This window comes from Microplitis mediator, chromosome 3 (genome assembly GCF_029852145.1).
Source record: "Microplitis mediator isolate UGA2020A chromosome 3, iyMicMedi2.1, whole genome shotgun sequence".
Lineage (NCBI taxonomy): Eukaryota > Metazoa > Arthropoda > Insecta > Hymenoptera > Braconidae > Microplitis > Microplitis mediator.
In genome coordinates, this window is record NC_079971.1 from 16,885,185 (window position 1) to 16,904,265 (window position 19,081).

The following is a 19,081-nucleotide window of genomic DNA, read 5'->3' on the forward strand; positions in this document are numbered from 1 at the left end:
TATTTTTCGTCAAGTTAATATTTCGTTACAATTTTTATTTTTTCAGTAGCCCATTTTACCCCACATATCACATATTGGCCGAAAATATGATAAAAACATTATACAGGTCATATATTGACGGAAAATAAAAAAAAAAAATTTATCGATTTTTTGCAAAATTTCGACTGATTCTTCTGAAATAGACGAAAAATACACGAATTTGATGGTTAAAAGTCACACAAAGAAATAAACTAGCTTTAGGGGGCTTTCGTGCCCCAGGCTCCCCTATAGGTTTATATATTTTTTATAATTCCACGCACACAAAATCTGTGAAAAAAATGCATATTGTAATACATATTTTATAGAGTATATTATCAACAACAATAAAAAATAAAAATCGGTCTATCGGTTAACCCTGCAGGCCAGCCCCAAAACTTCCCGCTGTTTTCGAGCTCAACGAGCTCGAAAACATTATTGTGGATACACACACGAACTCTTCGAGCTCGAAAATACTTTTGTATGCCATTGTTTTCTAAAAAAACATTTTTTAGCATTTCTATCTCCCACGATATCTCGCGAACGAATCAACCGATTTTGATGGTTGAGGCGGCAATCGACGCGTTTTATTGAGTTCTAGAGCTAATTAGATTTTAAAATCGAATGATTCAATTTTTCTGTAGATATCTGGAAAAAAACGATTTTCACTATTTTTTTAATCAACGATATCTCGTAAACGAATTGACCGATTAAGACGGTGGAGGTAGCAATCGACGTGTTTTATTGAGGTCTTGAGCTGATAAAATTTTGGGAATGATTGGTTTTGTCGTTTCGACGATATTTGCAAAAAACCGTTTCCTACTGTTTCTTTCGTCGACAATATCTTTTGAACGGATTATCTGATTGAGACGTTTTTGGTGGCAATCGAAAGCTTTTATCGAGTTCTAGAGCTGATTAGATTTTGGAATTGATCGATCCAACAGTTTTCACAATATCCAAAAAAAACGAAAACACACACACACACACACCAATAGCATCCTAGCACCAATAACTTCCCGAATTTTTTGAAAATCGTCGATTTTCTCAGCGGGAAGTTAAAAAAAAATTTGTTATTTTTTGGATCACCTTAATATACATACATAATAAAATGTATACCAAGTTATAATCATAGAACGTACAGGTACATTTGAAACAAATCAAAGTTGGTCCGCAAGGATATGCTAACTTTCAATGAAAACCACTGTTAACCTACCTTGGATTTGCGGTAAAACCACCGTATTTTACCGTGGTTCCAGCCGAATTTCACGGTAGATTTACCCTAAAATACGGAATATTTGCGGGAAATTTACGGTAAATCAGGTCCGCTAGGGAAGCGTATCCTGCGACGTTTGTCACAGACACTCATTGAAAAATCTACTTAAATAGTTTATTAAATTTAAACTTAAATTTAAGTGAGATGCTGAGATGCTTAATTGGCGGGAATGAGGTTGAGATGCTTTATTTCAAAATAAATATATTTAACACTTATTTCTTTTATTTCGTTTATAAATTAATAAATAAATTATTTATTTTATAATGTAGACTCTTTAAGCTGCACGTTTATTTATTTATTATCGTTTATTTATTATTTATCGTAATTTTGAGATAAATAATTTTATACGTAGTAACACGTGATGAAGTGAAAATAGATGGCGGTTGGCGGCAAACCAAAACCACGCGGTGAGATGAATCTATATTTTAAATAATTATTTCACGTGAAAATGATCAAATAATTACGAAAATACTACTATAGATAATTTTAACTTAATATGAGATAATATTTGAGATATTTATATATGAATAATACTAAAAATCAAGGCGATTGCGAAAGTTTATAAATTGCACAAAAAAAAACGTGGCACTTGGCGTCGGTGAGTTTTCAATAATGGGTTCGTTTTCTTCTTCATCCCCACTTGGATTAGAGGGCGGAGCTTGAGATGAGAATGGAACTGGTGGAGCCGCCTGCGCATGATAACGCTGACGCAACACTATTTAACCGGCGTCAGAGTAGCGACGAGAAACTCAAGCGCGGGAGATTTGAACACTAATTGATAATTTATTCGGCAAACTTCGCAGCCAGATCAGTTTTTGTCGGTTTTTTTTATGTTCTCTTTCGTGGACATATTCATACACGAATTATAATGAAGATTAAGGGTCTAGCAGTCAGAGTAAACTCACTCATTCCAGCTGTCGTGAATGAGTTATTACCTATGATTCTCAACTTTTAGTGTGTTACGTTGATAATAATAAAATATAACTCCATTTCTTTCAATTAGCCAGTTTATTTATTTTAATTATAATAATTCACTTTTAATACTTGAATATGGTTATTAGGGTGCGCTTTTTTCGAACATTTTTTTTTTCTAAGCCTACATGAAAATTTTATTGTAGACGAGAAATAAAAAATTTCCTGAAAATTCGAGCCCTTAATTTCACAATTAAGAGGTCTCGATCAATTTTTAAAGTTTTACCATTTGAAAAACATGGAAACGGTATAACTTTTTTTTTAAATTCCTATTCAGGCAGTTTTTGAGCAATCGATTCGTTTTTGGTCTGGATTTGTAGGGCATGAAATCCTTTTCAAAATTGCTCTGAGTGACATAAATGCATTCTCATGAGAGTAATTAAATTTTAGTTGTAAAGACTGAGATTTTCGGCCGGTGGAAACTATCGGCATTTTGATCGATACGTAAAGTCAAAGAACTACGCAAGAATTGATGAAGCTCGATTAATATATTACCAACAGAAAAAAAAAAAAGAGATAAGTGCGGAAATTTAATTTGTGATAAATTAAACTTAAATAATTCTAAAATTCTTTGAAAGAGAAAAGTGAAAAAAAAATCTGGACATCGGTTGGCCCTGCAGGCCAGCCACCGAAGTTCCTGCTGTTTTTGAGCTCTTAGAGCTTAAAAATACTTTTGTTTTCCTTTTTTATGAGCTTTTCAAACTCAAAAGGGTTACATTTTATGTAAAGTTTAAAAATTTAGAATCCAAAATAATTGATCAATGAGCGTTTTTTATATATTTATTCACGAGTATGTTCAATAATTAGCTCAAGAATAAGTATTTACGTGATACGTTGTATCAATATCGTGTAAGTATATCGTGATACGAACGAACATGACGATTTTTAGGCAGTCACTTCCAATGACTTAATATAAAGAAGAACATATTAGTTTTGAGTAATTTTATTCAGTAATTATGATGTTATTCAATGAAAAAAGCTCGAAGAGCTCGAAAATGTATTCACACTAATGTTTTCGAGCTTTTTAATCTTGAAAACAGCGGGAAGTTTTGGGGCCGGCCCGCAGGGCCAACCGACGCCCAGATTTTTTTTCATTTTTTCGTCCACGATGTCGCTCGAACGGATTGTTCTATTGAGACGGTTGAGGTGGCAATCGAATGCTTATATCGAGTTCTAGAACTGATCAGTTTTTCGAATTAATCGGTTCGATAGTTTCCGAAATATTCACACAAAAAACATAAAAAAACGATTTTTTTCCATTTTTTTGTCGACGATATCTCTCGAACGGATTATCCGATTGAGACGGTTGAGGTGGCAATCGGCGTTTTTTATTGAGGCCTAGAGCTGATAAAATTTTGTGAATGATTGGTTCAGTCGTTTCGACGATATTTGCAAAAAACCGTTTTCTACTATTTCTTTCGTCGACGATATCTTTCGAATGGATTATCTGACTGAGACTTTCTTGACGGCAATCGAAAACTTTTATCGAGTTCTAGAGCTGATTAGATTTTGAAATTAATGAATCCAACAGTTTTCAAAATATCCAAAAAAAACGAAAAAAAATAATTTTCGTTTTCGTATTTCTTAAATATCTCAGAGTCTATTTGACCCAATAATCTGAAATTTTTTGAAAACCTGAGTTTAGAAAAAATCTTTCGAATGCAGCAAGAACAGTCTAAATCGGTTCATTCATTAAAAAGATATGAGAGGTTTACATCCACACACACGCACACACACACACACACGCGCACACCCACACACACACACACACACACGCACACACACACGCGCGCACACACACATAGACACATACAGACATCGCTCTGAAAATGTCAGAATAGTATCCTAGCACCTTCAAACGTCGACATATGATGAAAACCCAATATTTAAAAATCGGAGTGAAACCAATAACTTCCCGAATTTTTTGAAAATCGTCGATTTTCTCAGCAGGAAGTTAAAAAAAATTATGAAGTAGAAAATATTGAATGATCTTAAATATTTCTTGTAGAGTATTTAACGCACTATAAAATTTGTATGAATATTTTTTTCTGGATAGTCAATAGCTTGAATAATAATTGCCAACAATGATTTTTTGGTAAAAAACTCTGGAAGTTTGGAGTCTTATAACTTTTGAATCGTTGAAAATGCATCGATGTCATTTAAATCAATTTTGAAGAGAACTTTCAGCTCTACAAAACGAGACCAAAAATGAATCGATTGCTTAAAAACTGCCTGAGTAGGAATTTAAAAAAAAAATCGGTCTATCCCTGTTTAAAAATATTGATTGAAAAGAATTAAAAGTGATGAAATTCGAATTCTTTTCAATAATTTCAATTGATTTCAATTTTTTTGTTTGTACATATAGATATACAGTTTGCGTAGAGTGACCGCTTCTCAATTCTTTTCAATCAATATTTTTAATCAGGGATCCGTTGACCCTGCGGGCCAGCCCCAAAACGGCCGCACGACATTTGACCCACAGACAAAATACCCGCAGATGAAATGTTTCCTGGATAATTGATCCCTGAATGGTTGATCCTGAGGACTTCTATTCGAAACGGTTTTAAAATGCGTTTGTATGGTGATGTGGCACATGAACAATGAAAAAGTCAGCCGTGTACACACAGATGGCATTTAGTACCTACGTATTGCCGGTTAGTTACCATCTTATAATAGATTAGATAAAAAAATTAAAATATTTAATAATTAATTTTATTTAAAGCCGTACGACAGACGGTGGCGTTATAGGTCCAACCCATTTATAATTTTTTGATAACTTTAGTGTTAGGTATGAGGCAGGATGTGTTGGAGGTGCCTCACTGACGATTCCACCAACACATCTGGGATGAACCCTCATTGTTCGGAGTCTATTAAACTTCAAGTTTGGTGATTTAACGCGGGAAATTACACATTTTAATATTTGATGTCTGCTAATTATTGACTAGTTATTAAGTGTACACGAGTCAGTTAACATCAACAAAATGGCGTTTCATGTGTCATCATCTTTAGAGAAATAACTGTAATTGGCTCTTTGGGTGGTTTTGTCGTGGGACCTTTTGTCTGTGGAGGCGTTTTGTCTTGCGGGTCAAATGTCGCGCAATCTCTTCGAGCTCGAAAATACGTTTGTATTCCATTGTTTTCAAATAAACCGTTTTTTACCAATTCTTTCCCCACGATATCCCGCGAACAAATTAACCGATTGAGACTGTTAAGGTGGCAATCGACGCGTTTTATTAAGTTCTAAAGCTGATCAGATTTTGGAATTGATCGGATGAGTCGCTCCGAAGATAATCGAAGAAAACCGTTTTTCACCATTTCTTCCTCGATCGATATCTCTCGGACGAATAAACCGATTGAGATGGTTGGGACGGCAATCGACGCGTTTTATTGAATTCTATAGCTGATTAGATTTAGGAATTGATCGAATGAGTCACTTCAAAGATAAATGAAAAAAACCGTTTTCCTCCATTTCTTTCGCCAACGATATCTCTTGAACGCATTAACCGATTGAGATGGTTGAGGTTGCAATTGACGCGTTTTATTGTGTTCCAGAGCCGATTAGATTTTGAAATCGATCGATCGTGCCGTTTCTGAAAAATTTAAGAAAAACTAAAAAAAAAGAATTTTTTTTTATATTTTTTTAATATCTTAGAGTCTATCTTATCGATCAATCTAAAATTTTTAGGAAAGTTGACGGCCAACAAGCTCTTTCGATTGCCACCCCAACCACCTCAATCGGTTGATTCATAAAAAGATATGGAGAGTTTACACCCATACATACACACACACATACATACATACCGATAATCGAAAATCATCCTGAAAATAGTCAGAATAGCTTCCTAAGACCTCAAAACGTTGACATCTGATGAAAATTTGACTTTCGAAAATTGGGGTGACAACAATAACTTCGCGAATTTTTTAAAATTTACAATTTTCTAGGCGGGAAGTTAAAAAAAAAGTGATGTCGTTCCCATGCTTTTTAAATGGGAAAACTTTGAAAATCGATCGAGACCTCTTCATTTTGAAAGTAAAGGTTGAAATTATCAAAAAATTTTTCTGATGTCGTCTACAATAAAATTTTCAGATAGACTGAAAAAAAAAAATTTTTTTCGAAAAAAATCCACCCTAATATTTATATATATAATCAGTTATCGTTATTTTCGCACTACGTTAAGTTCGGATCCATTCGATTCATCCATGAGTATCCAAGCAACTAACTGGCATCAAGGTAAGATAAGTGCCGTGTCATGCTATTGATAAGCTCTTGGAAGGGTTAATAGACGGGCTATTAATTGAGAGAACCCTGCTAGCTAGCCGTCAAATCAACTAATTTGGCGTCTGACTAAAATTCGCTTAGACAGCAATGCTGCACATGGCACTTCTACGTGGCTACCGAGAAGGAAGACACCACCTTTACATTAAATTGTAGTCTTGTGTCAACCTATACGCCACGTGCTCACTTAATGCTAATCAAAGTCCTAATGTATTGTTGCAATTTGAGTGTTCTAAATTCTCTAATTAATCATAATTTTACTCATTTCGTTCGTGCAGTCATTCGCTCTCATAGGCAATTGACAACACCGCACGAGTCGCAGATAATATTTCTATTTATTACGCGGAATAAATCCAACCTTAGTGCGCACTATTCAGGAGGGTCAGTTGCTATTTACCGTCGAGATGCTTTGTGTGATGTGAATGTTACTTAGCGCATAGAAATTTTACAGCGGACGCAAAGTATCTCAACAGCAAACGGCAACTGACCACACAAAATTTCGGGTATTGAGATAGGACTTAACCCACAATAGTCAGAAAAAAAATATAGTTTCATGAAATCATAGACAGGAATCACAATAAATCGAGTATTAAAATAACAATTTTTATATTGGATTCTCGGAAGCACAACTAGGTAACAAATAGTTACATGTGTTCAAATCTTCCGCGCTCTCATCATCATTCTCACTACTGATACATGATCGACAATACAATCGATCAGTCATCAATCATAGGCGACTCCGCTAGTCGCATTCTCATCGCAAAGACCACTCGAGTGGGGATGAAGAAGACGGATGCGCTGTCTCACTCATTCTTTTAACGCTCTCTCTCATTCATATAGTTTACAGTTATACAGTGCAGACGCCCCGTGCTCTCATTAAATCAATTGCTTTCTCAGTAAATAATTCAGTGCATTTTGTTTATAATAATTCAAAGTCATTATTCAGCATATTATTTTTGCTCTCATCATTAATCTCAGTGCGTTCTCATTAATTAGTCTCACCGAGTATACCGTCATTGTTCGCGCCTCGACGCCATCTTGGCCACGTGTTGAACGCGAGTGATTAACTAAAATAAATGCTAAAAACAATTTATCAAGTGCTTTCTCATGCTAATTAATTCTCATTGAATGTAAATAGTGTAAATAAAATATTTATTGTTAGTATTTACGAAAATTCAGTGTTAAATAAAATTATTCACTACCCACCAATTCACGCATACCAGATCCTCTCATCGTTAATTAATTATTATTAATGATTTAATGAGATGAGCCGCATCATTCTATGCTGCACTATTCGCGTCTCATGAGGCTTACAAAGAAGCCACCGGCAATTAATGAAGTAGCATCAACTTTCTTACCGCCACCTGCACCTCAACATGAATCTCAGTCTCAACAATCTCAACAATAACAATTTTGCGCTTCTGAAGCAGCAGCTTTCATCTCATCTGCCATCAGTCGTGCTCCAGATCACCAACCAGTGACATCTCGACTGACAGTGATGTTGGCAACCGCACGTGCTCTCATCTCTCATCAATCAGGTTCGTCTCATCGTATCAGAGTTCTCATTGATCCGGGATCAGAGCTTACTCTGATTTCTCAGGCTGCTGTTCGCACTTGCAGTCTCATCTCTCAGCCTTGCCATATACCTCTACAAGGAGTCGGCAATATTCCATCAGGTAAAACAGAAGGCATGGTCTCATTCAAACTGCATTCAACCATCTCATCAGATCACGCATATCTCAACGCGCACATTCTCAAGAAAATCAGCGCCGATTCCATCAATCTCAATCTCACCAACGCTATGGTCTCATATTCAAGATCTAGAACTCGCTGACCCAGAATTCTTCAAATCTGGTAAAATTGATATTCTCATCGGCGCGGATTTCTACGGTCAAATCATACGACCTGGTCTGCGATCAGGAAGTACCTCAGAACCGATTGCCATTCAAACAATTCTCGGCTGGCAAGTGGAAAACCTCCGCCATTTTGTGCCTCAAAACATCATGGCGTCCACAAAAAACTCGTAGATTAGAGATCACTGAGTGATGGATGAGGGTATGTGTTTATAATGGCGTATCTGAAATCTTGGTGATTATATTCCTAAGTGGAGGTAGCCCTTATGGGTTGGGGAAGAACTTGCGCGCCCCACCACTTAACCTATGCAAGCGGTTCACCAGAGCTGAAGTCTGGTACCATGGGGGATCCATTCCAAGCCCCACTTTGACCAGAAATGGGAGAAGTGTTTGGGTCCGAATGAGGTCGGACTCGTGGTGGTTGTTGGTGAGACACCCACATGCAATGCATGCCTAATGGGTAAGTTAATGTGAGCTTATACTCACATTTCGCTTTTATAATATATGGTAGTGCCAAAGATAGGGACCACACGCAACGCGAGTATGCCCAAAAGGGTGAGGAATCGGCTTCCGGTCGGCGGAGGCGGACTTAGGTCCCGTTACATTAATTAATTGGACAATTCTCGGTGGAGGTAGCCCTTATGTGGAGGTAGCCCTTATGGGTTAGAGAAGAGCTTGCCCCCCACCACTAAACCTAAGCAAGCAGTTGACCAAAGCTGGAAGTCTGGTACCATGGGGGATCCATTCCAAGCCCCACTTCGACCAGAGTCTTTCTATTTCCTGAGATAGGAGGAGTGTTTGGGTCCAAATGAGGTCGGTCTCGTGGTGGTTGTTGGTAAGACACCCACATGCGTGTGCATGCCTAAAGGGTAAGTTAATGTGAGCTTATGTTCATATTTCGCTTTTATAATATATGGTGGATTCAGTATATACAATAGGGATTTCGCAACGCTAGTATGCCCAAAAGGGCGAGGTATTGGCTTCCGTGGAGGAGGTGGACTTAGGTCCCGTTACATTAATTAATTGGACAATTCTCGGCCCAGTTCATGAATAATCGCATTAATCACCTAGCCTGTCTCATCATATCATCTCAAATTCTTAACTGAACGACTCCCTCACAAAGTTCTGGGAACTTGAAGAAGTTCCAGAGTCCTGCAACGAAACTCTCACCGTGACGCATTAGGATGATACATCGTCCGTTCACCATTCAAATTGTCATCTCAGAAGCTAGGTGAATCTCGTCATATTGCGCAGCGCTGTCTCAAACGTCTCATCAAGCGTCTTTCTCAAGACTCTGAACTTGAGGGTCAATACACCGCATTTCTCACCGAGTATGAAGCACTCGGACACATGCGGCGAGTCTCATCATCATCGCCTGAACTATCTCATGTATATTATTTACCTCATCATTGCGTCGTTCGTGAAAACAATCTCAAAGACATCGCACGGCATGTCGAAGCACTCTGCAACTCAGTTTGCCTTCCATTAGCTAAATGGAAGAGCAATCATTCTGAGTTTGGCAAAATCTCATCATCACTCAAGTCCAGAAGATTCTCATTCATTCTCAGATAATATCTCAAAAATATTGGGCCTCTCATGGAACTGTCAAGAAGATGTTCTCACGTTTACTGGCAAAACTTCTCAGACTCTCAGCATCACCAAACGTACTATCACCTCAGAGGCAGCTCAATTATTTGACCTTCTGGATTTAATCTCACCAGTAATCGTCAAGGCAAAAATTCTCATCCAGGACCTTTGGTTACAAAAGGTCGACTGGGACGATGCACTCTCACCAGAGCTAGTTCACCGATGGAAGACTTTCCGAGATGAACTTCCTCAACTATCTCAACTCAGAATTCCTCGATGGATCAATCTCATTCCAAACTCATCAAGCATCGAGATTCACGGGTTTTCTGACTCACTTCAAGCTGCAATGTCTGCAGTAATATATCTCAGAGTCTGTCGACCTGGCGAACAGGCTCTCATCTCTCTCATTTGCTCAAAAACCAAGGTTTCACCACTCAAACGGCTTACTATTCCTCGACTCAAACTCTCAGCTGCATTATTGTTCCCAAAGCTTGCATCTCATGTCTCAGCAACGCTTCAACTAGCTCATGCTCCGGCCTACCTTTGGACTGATTCATCCACTACACTAGCCTGGGTGACCAGTGAACCGACAAGATGGAAGAAATTCGTCAAAAATCGAGTTGAAGCAATCCAGCAACATTCTCCAGATGCACAGTGGAGATACATCTCAGGAAAGCAAAACCCTGCTGACTGTGCTTCCGGGGGTCTCACCGCGTCTCAACTCATCAATCATCAGTTATGGTGGTCAGGACCCAGCTGGCTAGCTGATCCTCCCACTCAATGGCCATCTCATCAAGTTCTCAGTCCAACATCAGATGAAACAGAGCAAGTAAACTCAGAAATGAGACCTTGCCAGTCTCACGTCTCAACAAGTCAACCTCTCATGCCGCTATCATCTCTCATTCACTCATGGACTACTCTCACAGCTCTTCTACGTCGCACAGCAACAGTTTTTAGAGCCATCTCATGCTTCAAGAAAATACCTGGTTCAAAACTCAGCATCTCACTTCTCACTCCTGCTGAACTACAAGCAGCTCTAGTCCATTGGATTAAAATGACCCAGCAGGAATATTTCTCATCAAAAATCTCATCACTATCTCAAGGTACAGCTCTCAAGAAATCTCATTGCTTCACCCAACTCACTGCATTCATCGACTAAGCTGGTCTCATCAGGGTCGGTGAACGCCTTCAAAACTCAACATTGGATGCAGACAGCAAATATCCAGCGATCCTTCCCAAGGATTGTACGCTCTCACGTCTCATCATCGTAGACTCTCATCTACGCACATCGCCAGAGGTACCCAACTCACTTTGTCTCATGTTTGCAAGAAGTGCTGGATAATTGGTGGACGCGCACCGATCAAGAACTTCATTCATCGCTGTCTCGCCTGCGCGCGCATGCGGGGAGTCAGATCTCAACAGCTTATGGGTCAACTTTCATCTCATCGTGTCTCACCATCTCTCGTCTTCGAGAACACTGGAGTCGATAACGCCGGTCCAATGTCTCTGAAGTTCTATCAAGGCCGCGGTACCAGATGTTACAAGGGCTGGATCGCTGTCTTTGTGTGTCTCTCAACATCAGCCGTTCATTTGGAGGTTGTCACTGACTACTCCAGTGAAGGCTTTCTCAAGGCATTCCGCCGTTTCATTAGTTGACGGGGAATTTGCCACACACTTCAAAGTGATTGTGGGACAAAATCAAGGGTGCCGATCTCATTCTCAAGCAACTTCTCACCGGCGCTCTGAAAGAATCATCTCATCTACAGCAGCATCTCGCTAATGATGGAACTCAGTGGTTGTTCAACCCACCTGGGGCTCCTCACATGGGCGGTAAATGGGAAGCTGCAGTAAAATCCATCAAATTTCATCTTCAGAGAGCGATCGCAGATACGCTTCTCACCTATGAAGATTTCTCAACGTTTCTCATTCAAGTCAAGGCCGTTCTCAATTCTCGTCCTCTCAGCGCACTCTCAGAGGATCCGGATGATCTCACCGCTCTCACACCCGGACATTTCATCCGTGTTGCCACTATCAACACCATACCGGAACCTAATCTCACTTCAATCTCTTCATCAACACTCTCACATATGCAGCATATACAAGAGCGTTTGCAGCATTTCTGGGATCAATGGTCAGCAAAATGCTTACAATCTCATCAATCGATCTCAAAATGGAACACATCTCATTACGATGTAACAGTTGGATCACTTGTCTTGCTCTCAGACGAGCGGTATCCACCAACAAAATGGCCGCTCGCTCGTGTCATCCAATTGCATCCTGGTGCCGATGGTCTCACCAGAGTGGTCACTCTCAAAACAGCATCAACAACTCTCAAACGACCGATCAGCAAGCTCGTTCTATTGCCAGTCTCATCTACCACGGAAGATTCTCATTGATTGTCTCACTTCTTCAACGAGTAGGAGAAGGCGGGGAGAACATTCAAATCTCCCGCGCTCTCATCATCATTCTCACTACTGATACATGATCGACAATACAATCGATCAGTCATCAATCATAGGCGACTCCGCTAGTCGCATTCTCATCGCAAAGACCACTCGAGTGGGGATGAAGAAGACGGATGCGCTGTCTCACTCATTCTTTTAACGCTCTCTCTCATTCATATAGTTTACAGTTATTCAGTGCAGACGCCTCGTGCTTTAATAATTCAAAATCACTATTCAGCATATTATTTTTTCTCTCATCATTAATCTCAGTGCGTTCTCAATTTAATTAGTCTCACCGCGTATACCGTCATTGTTCGCGCCTCGACGCCATCTTGGCCACGTGTTGAACGCGAGTGATTAATTAAAATAAATACTAAAAACAATTTATCAAGTGCTTTCTCATGCTAATTAATTCTCATTAAATGTAAATAGTGTAAATAAAATATTTATTGTTAATATTTACGGAAATTCAGTGTTAAATAAAATTATTCACTACCCGCCAATTCACACATACCAGATCCTCTCATCCTTGATTAATTTTTATTAATTATTTAAACAACATGCTTATACGCACATTCACAAAGCTTAAATGCAAGTATAAAACACTAATACTCTGACTGTCTCACAATAGGCCGGCGTAGTAACTTGATACTCACTCAATGCTCCAACCTCGGTACTGTCACAAAATAATATAGCACAAGTTGTAAAATTAAGATAATAAACGAGATCATTGCAAATGCTGAATAAATAGGCAAATGACAAAATAGAACATTAAGGACCGCAGACAATAATTTTCACTCACCTTTATACTCTTAGCTAAACGCGCTACTTCAAGCCCAATAAAATTTCAGTGAAACCTGGCTATCGAGTACATATTAAGGGGTTACACAAAGTTAAAATTCGAAAAAAAAAAAATATTTTTTTTTGTTCTATTTTCGTAATGTACATATATTTAAGCACAGACACAGAAAATTTTTTATCAATCCAGCTAATATTATCGAAGTTACACACACATATGTAATGATGTGGTAGAGCGTTTGGAAGTAGGAGGCCAGAGCATGAGCTGTCTATTGCGATCCATTTTATTGTACCCTTCTATTGTATTCATATGCACGGAGTGACGGTATAGTAATGTTAAATCTATATACCTGTGAGGAAAAATTAACTTTTTCTGTTCCCGAACTGGCAAATATTGAAGAGTAATAATCATTCCAGACAGGCAAGCCAAGCAGTAAACTTATGAGCTCGTTTATACTTTCTCCTGTGATTTTTTCATAAAAATAAAGTCTAACAGAGATATGAGGATATCTCAGAAAAAGAAAAGTCGAATCCAAAAAATATTCAAGGTCTTTTGAAAAAATAAATGTCGATGCAGTAGCTGAACTGCTCAAGCGGTTGGTGGAAAAATTTAGAGTGCAGTACGGAAATTACATCGGAGGCGGTGACTTCAAGACATACTCAGGAAATTTTAAAGCAGCACTATACGATAATGAAGAAGTCATGAACAAAGAATTTATTAGACACAACAACAACGAGAAATGCAGTCAACTGATATGGAAAATTTCTTCAGAAATAGCTTGACTGGTTTAAAAACCGTGGAATTAGCTGCATACATATTTAATGAAGGTACAGCATCACTATTGTATAATATGAATTGTCACGTAACCATTCAAATTAACTAATAAGTAATTAGTATTAAGAATTAAAAATAGTATTTAAATTCAAATTTGAATGGTTACGCGGGCATTTCGTTGCCACGCCGGTGCTGAGACAGCGTTCGCTCGCGCACGCGCGCAGCGTGAATGAGAGCACGTGTGTGCTAATATTTTAATTTATAATTTAAAAATAATTGCGTTTTATATTTATTATTTATAAGGGAACATTTATGATTTGGCGTTATTCAGGGGACATAATGTGTGGTCACATTATGCCCCAATTGTTGTTTTTATTTTATTTCGATTAAATTTCATGTTCAGGTATTGAGGAGATGAGAAATATCGACCGCAGAGGGGAAAAATCAATATTTTCTCCTGCAATATCGACGCTGATGACATGTGTTAAATAATTATTATTTAATAAAATATATCTTTTACAATTATTATTTTGGTGTAAATAAATACTATTCAAATGTATTTAATTTATTATGTATCATTCAGGTGGGGAAAAAACATTATTATAATTTATTTAATTGATTCAAAGGCCCAGGGCTAGATAACAATGATAATAATAATTAAGGGCGATTGTTGCGCCACGTGGGTGGCCAACAAGTGGCCGGCCCATAAAGTACTCAGAAAGGTACGGAAAGTGCAATTGAGTAGACGCTGTTTTACGTTGTCGATACGTTTCTGATTTATTAATTAATTTCGTTATTATTTGTGGTCAAGCTAACAAAGTTTATTTATAAGAATTCACCGGGTGATTGAGTTCCGGTACTAGCTGCGGAGTTATTTGAAGCAATTTTGAGTAAGTACTCTTGCATTATCCTCCAACACATTGTTACCTGTAACCTCCCCGGGAATTGTTGGCATTCGCGACGTAAATTCACGTGTGTGTACCACACACCCGTGAATAATTTAGCTGATTTTGGGTTTAGCTACCCCTGAATGATACATTTAAACATATAAAAAAAGAATTGGGGATGATAAGATAATTATATTTTATTTAAATTATAATTTAACGTTGGAAATTGCGCGCTTGCAGTAGTGCGCTGTATCGATAAATCGATAGCTACATATATCTATACCTATAGCTATAGCTATACGCCGGCTCTGGAGAAAATTCCTGAGTCGACGACGTAATAGTTCAGGGGAAAAATTCCTGAGTAAATAATAATAATTATAAAGTGAAGTTATTATTATTATTTATTATAGTTAATATTATTATTTAAATAATTAATCCCGAGTAATTATTATTTATATTTTTCTTTTCTGTGCATAACTTGCAGTTTTTGTATACCCCAGTGGACAAGTAATTTATATTATATTTTTAATTATAAATAATTATTGACAGAGGGATAATTATTTATCCAAAAGAGTTTATGTAATAATTTTTGAAAATTTAGTGAATGAGAGTGAGAGTACACCGTATCTTTCTCCCCCTGTAAAGTGTAAAGGGGTAACCCAAGGTTTAAGGTTGTGATAATTTTTTTATTGACAGTAATTAATCTTGAAGAATTGTTTATTTTGTTTAAGTGAATTATTATAATATATTTATACTGTATTATTGATTTAAATATTAGATTTGAATTTGGAACCTTTTTGCATTATATAGATTCAATCCCCAGGGGTTTATTAACGATTATAATTTATATTATAAGTGAAATATTGTATCAAAGATTCTTGATAATTTTTTATAAATAATTGGATCCAACAATTTTCGGGGAAATACTCGGTATTTATTTTCCTGGGTCTTTTTCTGCTATGTTTAATTTATTTTTTTATTTTATATATATTTAACTGTGCTTATTATTTTCTTTTCCTGTTTATTTCTTTTTTATTATTTCAATCGATTTATCCGCCTTGTTACTGGCTACTTGCTCGGATCTTCCCTCGCAAATTTTCCCCCTGATAAAATATTTTGTCCGTTTTAGAGAAACGGTCTGGCGCCTACGTGCACTAATCCAGCCTGAGGAGCTGGTCCAGGCACACCTTATTTTTTTTATTTGCAATTTAATAACACTATTATTTATTTCAATATTTAAAATTTAATTGAAGTAACATTTATCAATATTTTATTTTTCCGGACTTTCGAAATTATAATTTTTTTGTTTTACACGTGGGTGACCGCATACGGTACTGGGGTTGTTCGCGTCTCCGTCGCGAATTTAAAAACGGTATTCGTTATAGAATGTCACGTGAGTCCAATGCGCATTCATATGTCGAAAAAGAGGATGCACAGCGCGTGACGACCTCCGAACGAAGAGCGCATGAGAACACACGAGAGGGAAGAAAGGTGGGGTTATTAAAACTGGAGTTATTAAGAGTTGCCGAAGAAGCAAAGAGTTTATTATACGGCCGTGGAATAGATGAATCGATGTAAGTTGGAAAAAAAAGTTTTACTGTGTGTAAAGTGGTTTAAAACTTAAATCTTGTTTTTTCAAAACTATGTTTTTAAAATCGGTGAGCAATATTTCTCGGAAACGGCCGATCCGACCAGTCTCAAATTTCAACACAAGCTTTTTAAGCTCTTTTTTTAGTAATTAATCAAAGGTTTTTTTCACCAATAAATATTTTCCAATTTATAAACAATTTAAGGTCTACTATTTGGTAAGAAATCCATTTTTTTGAGAAGCCGCCATTTCTTAAAAAATCATTATTTTGCTTATTCCTTTAATAAATTACAAAATAATACATTGCATTAACGAAATATTTTTGGTTGTTTCATTTTAGATGATCCAGTCCAGAGATATCGTGCTCATCGCAAGACACCTTTTTTTGAAGATTTCCCAGGAGATCTACTATAGCAGTTTTCAAAATACCCTCGCAGATTTGAATCACGGTGGAAACACGGTGGGTTTGTTCCATTTTACCACTGTGATTACGCGGTGTATCCACCGTGATTACACGGTGGCTTGACCACCGTGTATACACGGTGTTTCCACTGTGATTACGCGGTGGATACACCGTGGAAACACGGTGGTGAAATAGCACAAAGCCACCGTGGAATCACGGTGGATACACCGCGTAATCACAGTGGGAACACCGTGTATACACAGTGGTCAAGCCACCGCATAATCACGGTGGATACACCGCGTAATCACAGTGGATACACTGTGTATACCCGGTGGTGAAATGGAACAAACCCACCGTGTAACCACAGTGGATCCACGATGTTTACACTTTCACGGTGTTCCCACCGTGATTCAAATCTGCGAGGGTATATATATAAAAAAAAAAAAATATTCAAATATAGCTAAAAATTACGGAAGTATGTATACAAATTATCGCTTTAATAAATTAAAAGGTCTTCTCAAAATGTCTTGACAAATCGATTTTTTAGGCTTCCTGACTGCATGTAACCTCTCTCAACGAACTCGATTATTTAACCGAAAAATTCCCTGGCGGATTTGAATCACGGTGAAAACACCGTGGAAGTGTAAACACCGTGGATCCACGTTGGGTACAGGGTGGGTTTGTGCTATTTTACCACCGTGTATACACGGTGTTCCCACTGTGATTACGCGGTGTATCTACCGTGATTCCACGGTGGCTTTGTGCCATTTCACCACCGTGGTTCAACGGTGTATCTACCGTGATTACACGATGTAACCACCGTGGTCCCACTGTGTAACCGATTTTCTGGGTGCACTGTGGAACCACGGTGGCAACACCATGTAATCTCGGTGGTAAAATGGAACAAACCCACTGTGTTTTCACCGTGATTCTAAAACGCCAGGGTTAACAACAAAGTACCAAAATATAGCCAAAAACTGCAGAGCCAAGACACTCGCGACTCGTTAGCACAACATCTCAACAGAAAAGACAATCGAGTTAGTCTTCAGCTCTCTTATGTATTTAAATTAAAAATATACAATTATTCCGGATCCTTAGATCACCGGTAACATAAGAAATGCTCTGTATGAGGAGTAGTCTGCCGGTTAGATAGTCAACTCTATTGAAGCGAAGTCTTACGTTATAAATTTGGTGGCCTTGAAAAAGGCCGTTGTGGTCTTGAGAAAGACCGTTGAGTTTTGCGTTAAGAGTTTGAGATGACGATGAGTTGGTTAAAAGGACCGTTGAGATGACGAGATGTTTTACGTTTGACTCGGAGGTCTGGTTTACTAGCTCTGAAAAGAGCTAAGACAACTTGAAAGTTAGTTCTGAAAAGAACTATTGTTGTTGAGAAGTAGCTGGAGAATATTCAAGCCTTGCTCGCTTGAATATCTACTAGTGAGTTACAGCTGATAGCCTTGCTCGTTATCTGAAGAGTATTCTTTTCAGTTGGACTGACCAAGAATGAATGCGCTGCTGCTCTCAGATCCCCTTGTTTTATACCCGAGAGTCGGGTTCTAAAATGTTCTCCTAGGAGTGGGAAAAGTCGGTATCTGCGCTCCAATGAGATGACATGATTGAGAGGAGAGGGGTTAAAGTTAAGAGTTGACCAATGAGAATTCTTGAGTGAGGCGAGAGAAGCTAGATTTTGCAACTGCAATGCTTTTCAGTCCATGCTCAGTGAGACTTCAAGTCATTGCAGTCTTTCTCCATGGTCCACGCGATGTGAACCACTTATTTTTGAACATGCTCCTCTGGACAACTACGCGGATAGTTTCAATAATAAATAATACCATACCCGATAAAAAAAGATTTTGTATAATTATATATAATTATATATAAGTCCATATATAATCAGATCTGAAAATTGGCCAGGCCTGATCATATATAATCATATATGATTAGATATAATCATGCATGAATGAATATAGTCATTTTTAAAATCTCATTGAAAATATCTGTAAATTATTAATTAAGTGATTTAATTAAGATTTATTGTCTTCATTAATATAAATGTTGGTTAAATTAAAATTACAAAAAAAATTAAAATTACTATCAATAAACTATTAATATAATACGGGGTCACCCGTCCAATTAATGACCCACGTCGATGCTGCTTAACTCTGGTAATGGCTTGATAGTAGTCTGGTCCTCTCGTCTGCTATGCACTT

General features: G+C 37.7%; 1 protein-coding gene across 1 annotated transcript; it reads left to right on the forward strand.

The window, feature by feature from the left end:
* Positions 1-8,034: 8,034 nt before the first annotated feature.
* Positions 8,035-11,135, forward strand: LOC130665944 (uncharacterized). Its single transcript, XM_057466574.1, has 2 exons — positions 8,035-8,212; positions 10,000-11,135. Exons 1-2 carry the CDS (start codon positions 8,035-8,037, stop codon positions 11,133-11,135), a joined length of 1,314 nt encoding a protein of 437 aa, XP_057322557.1.
* The last annotated feature ends 7,946 nt before the right edge of the window (positions 11,136-19,081 follow it).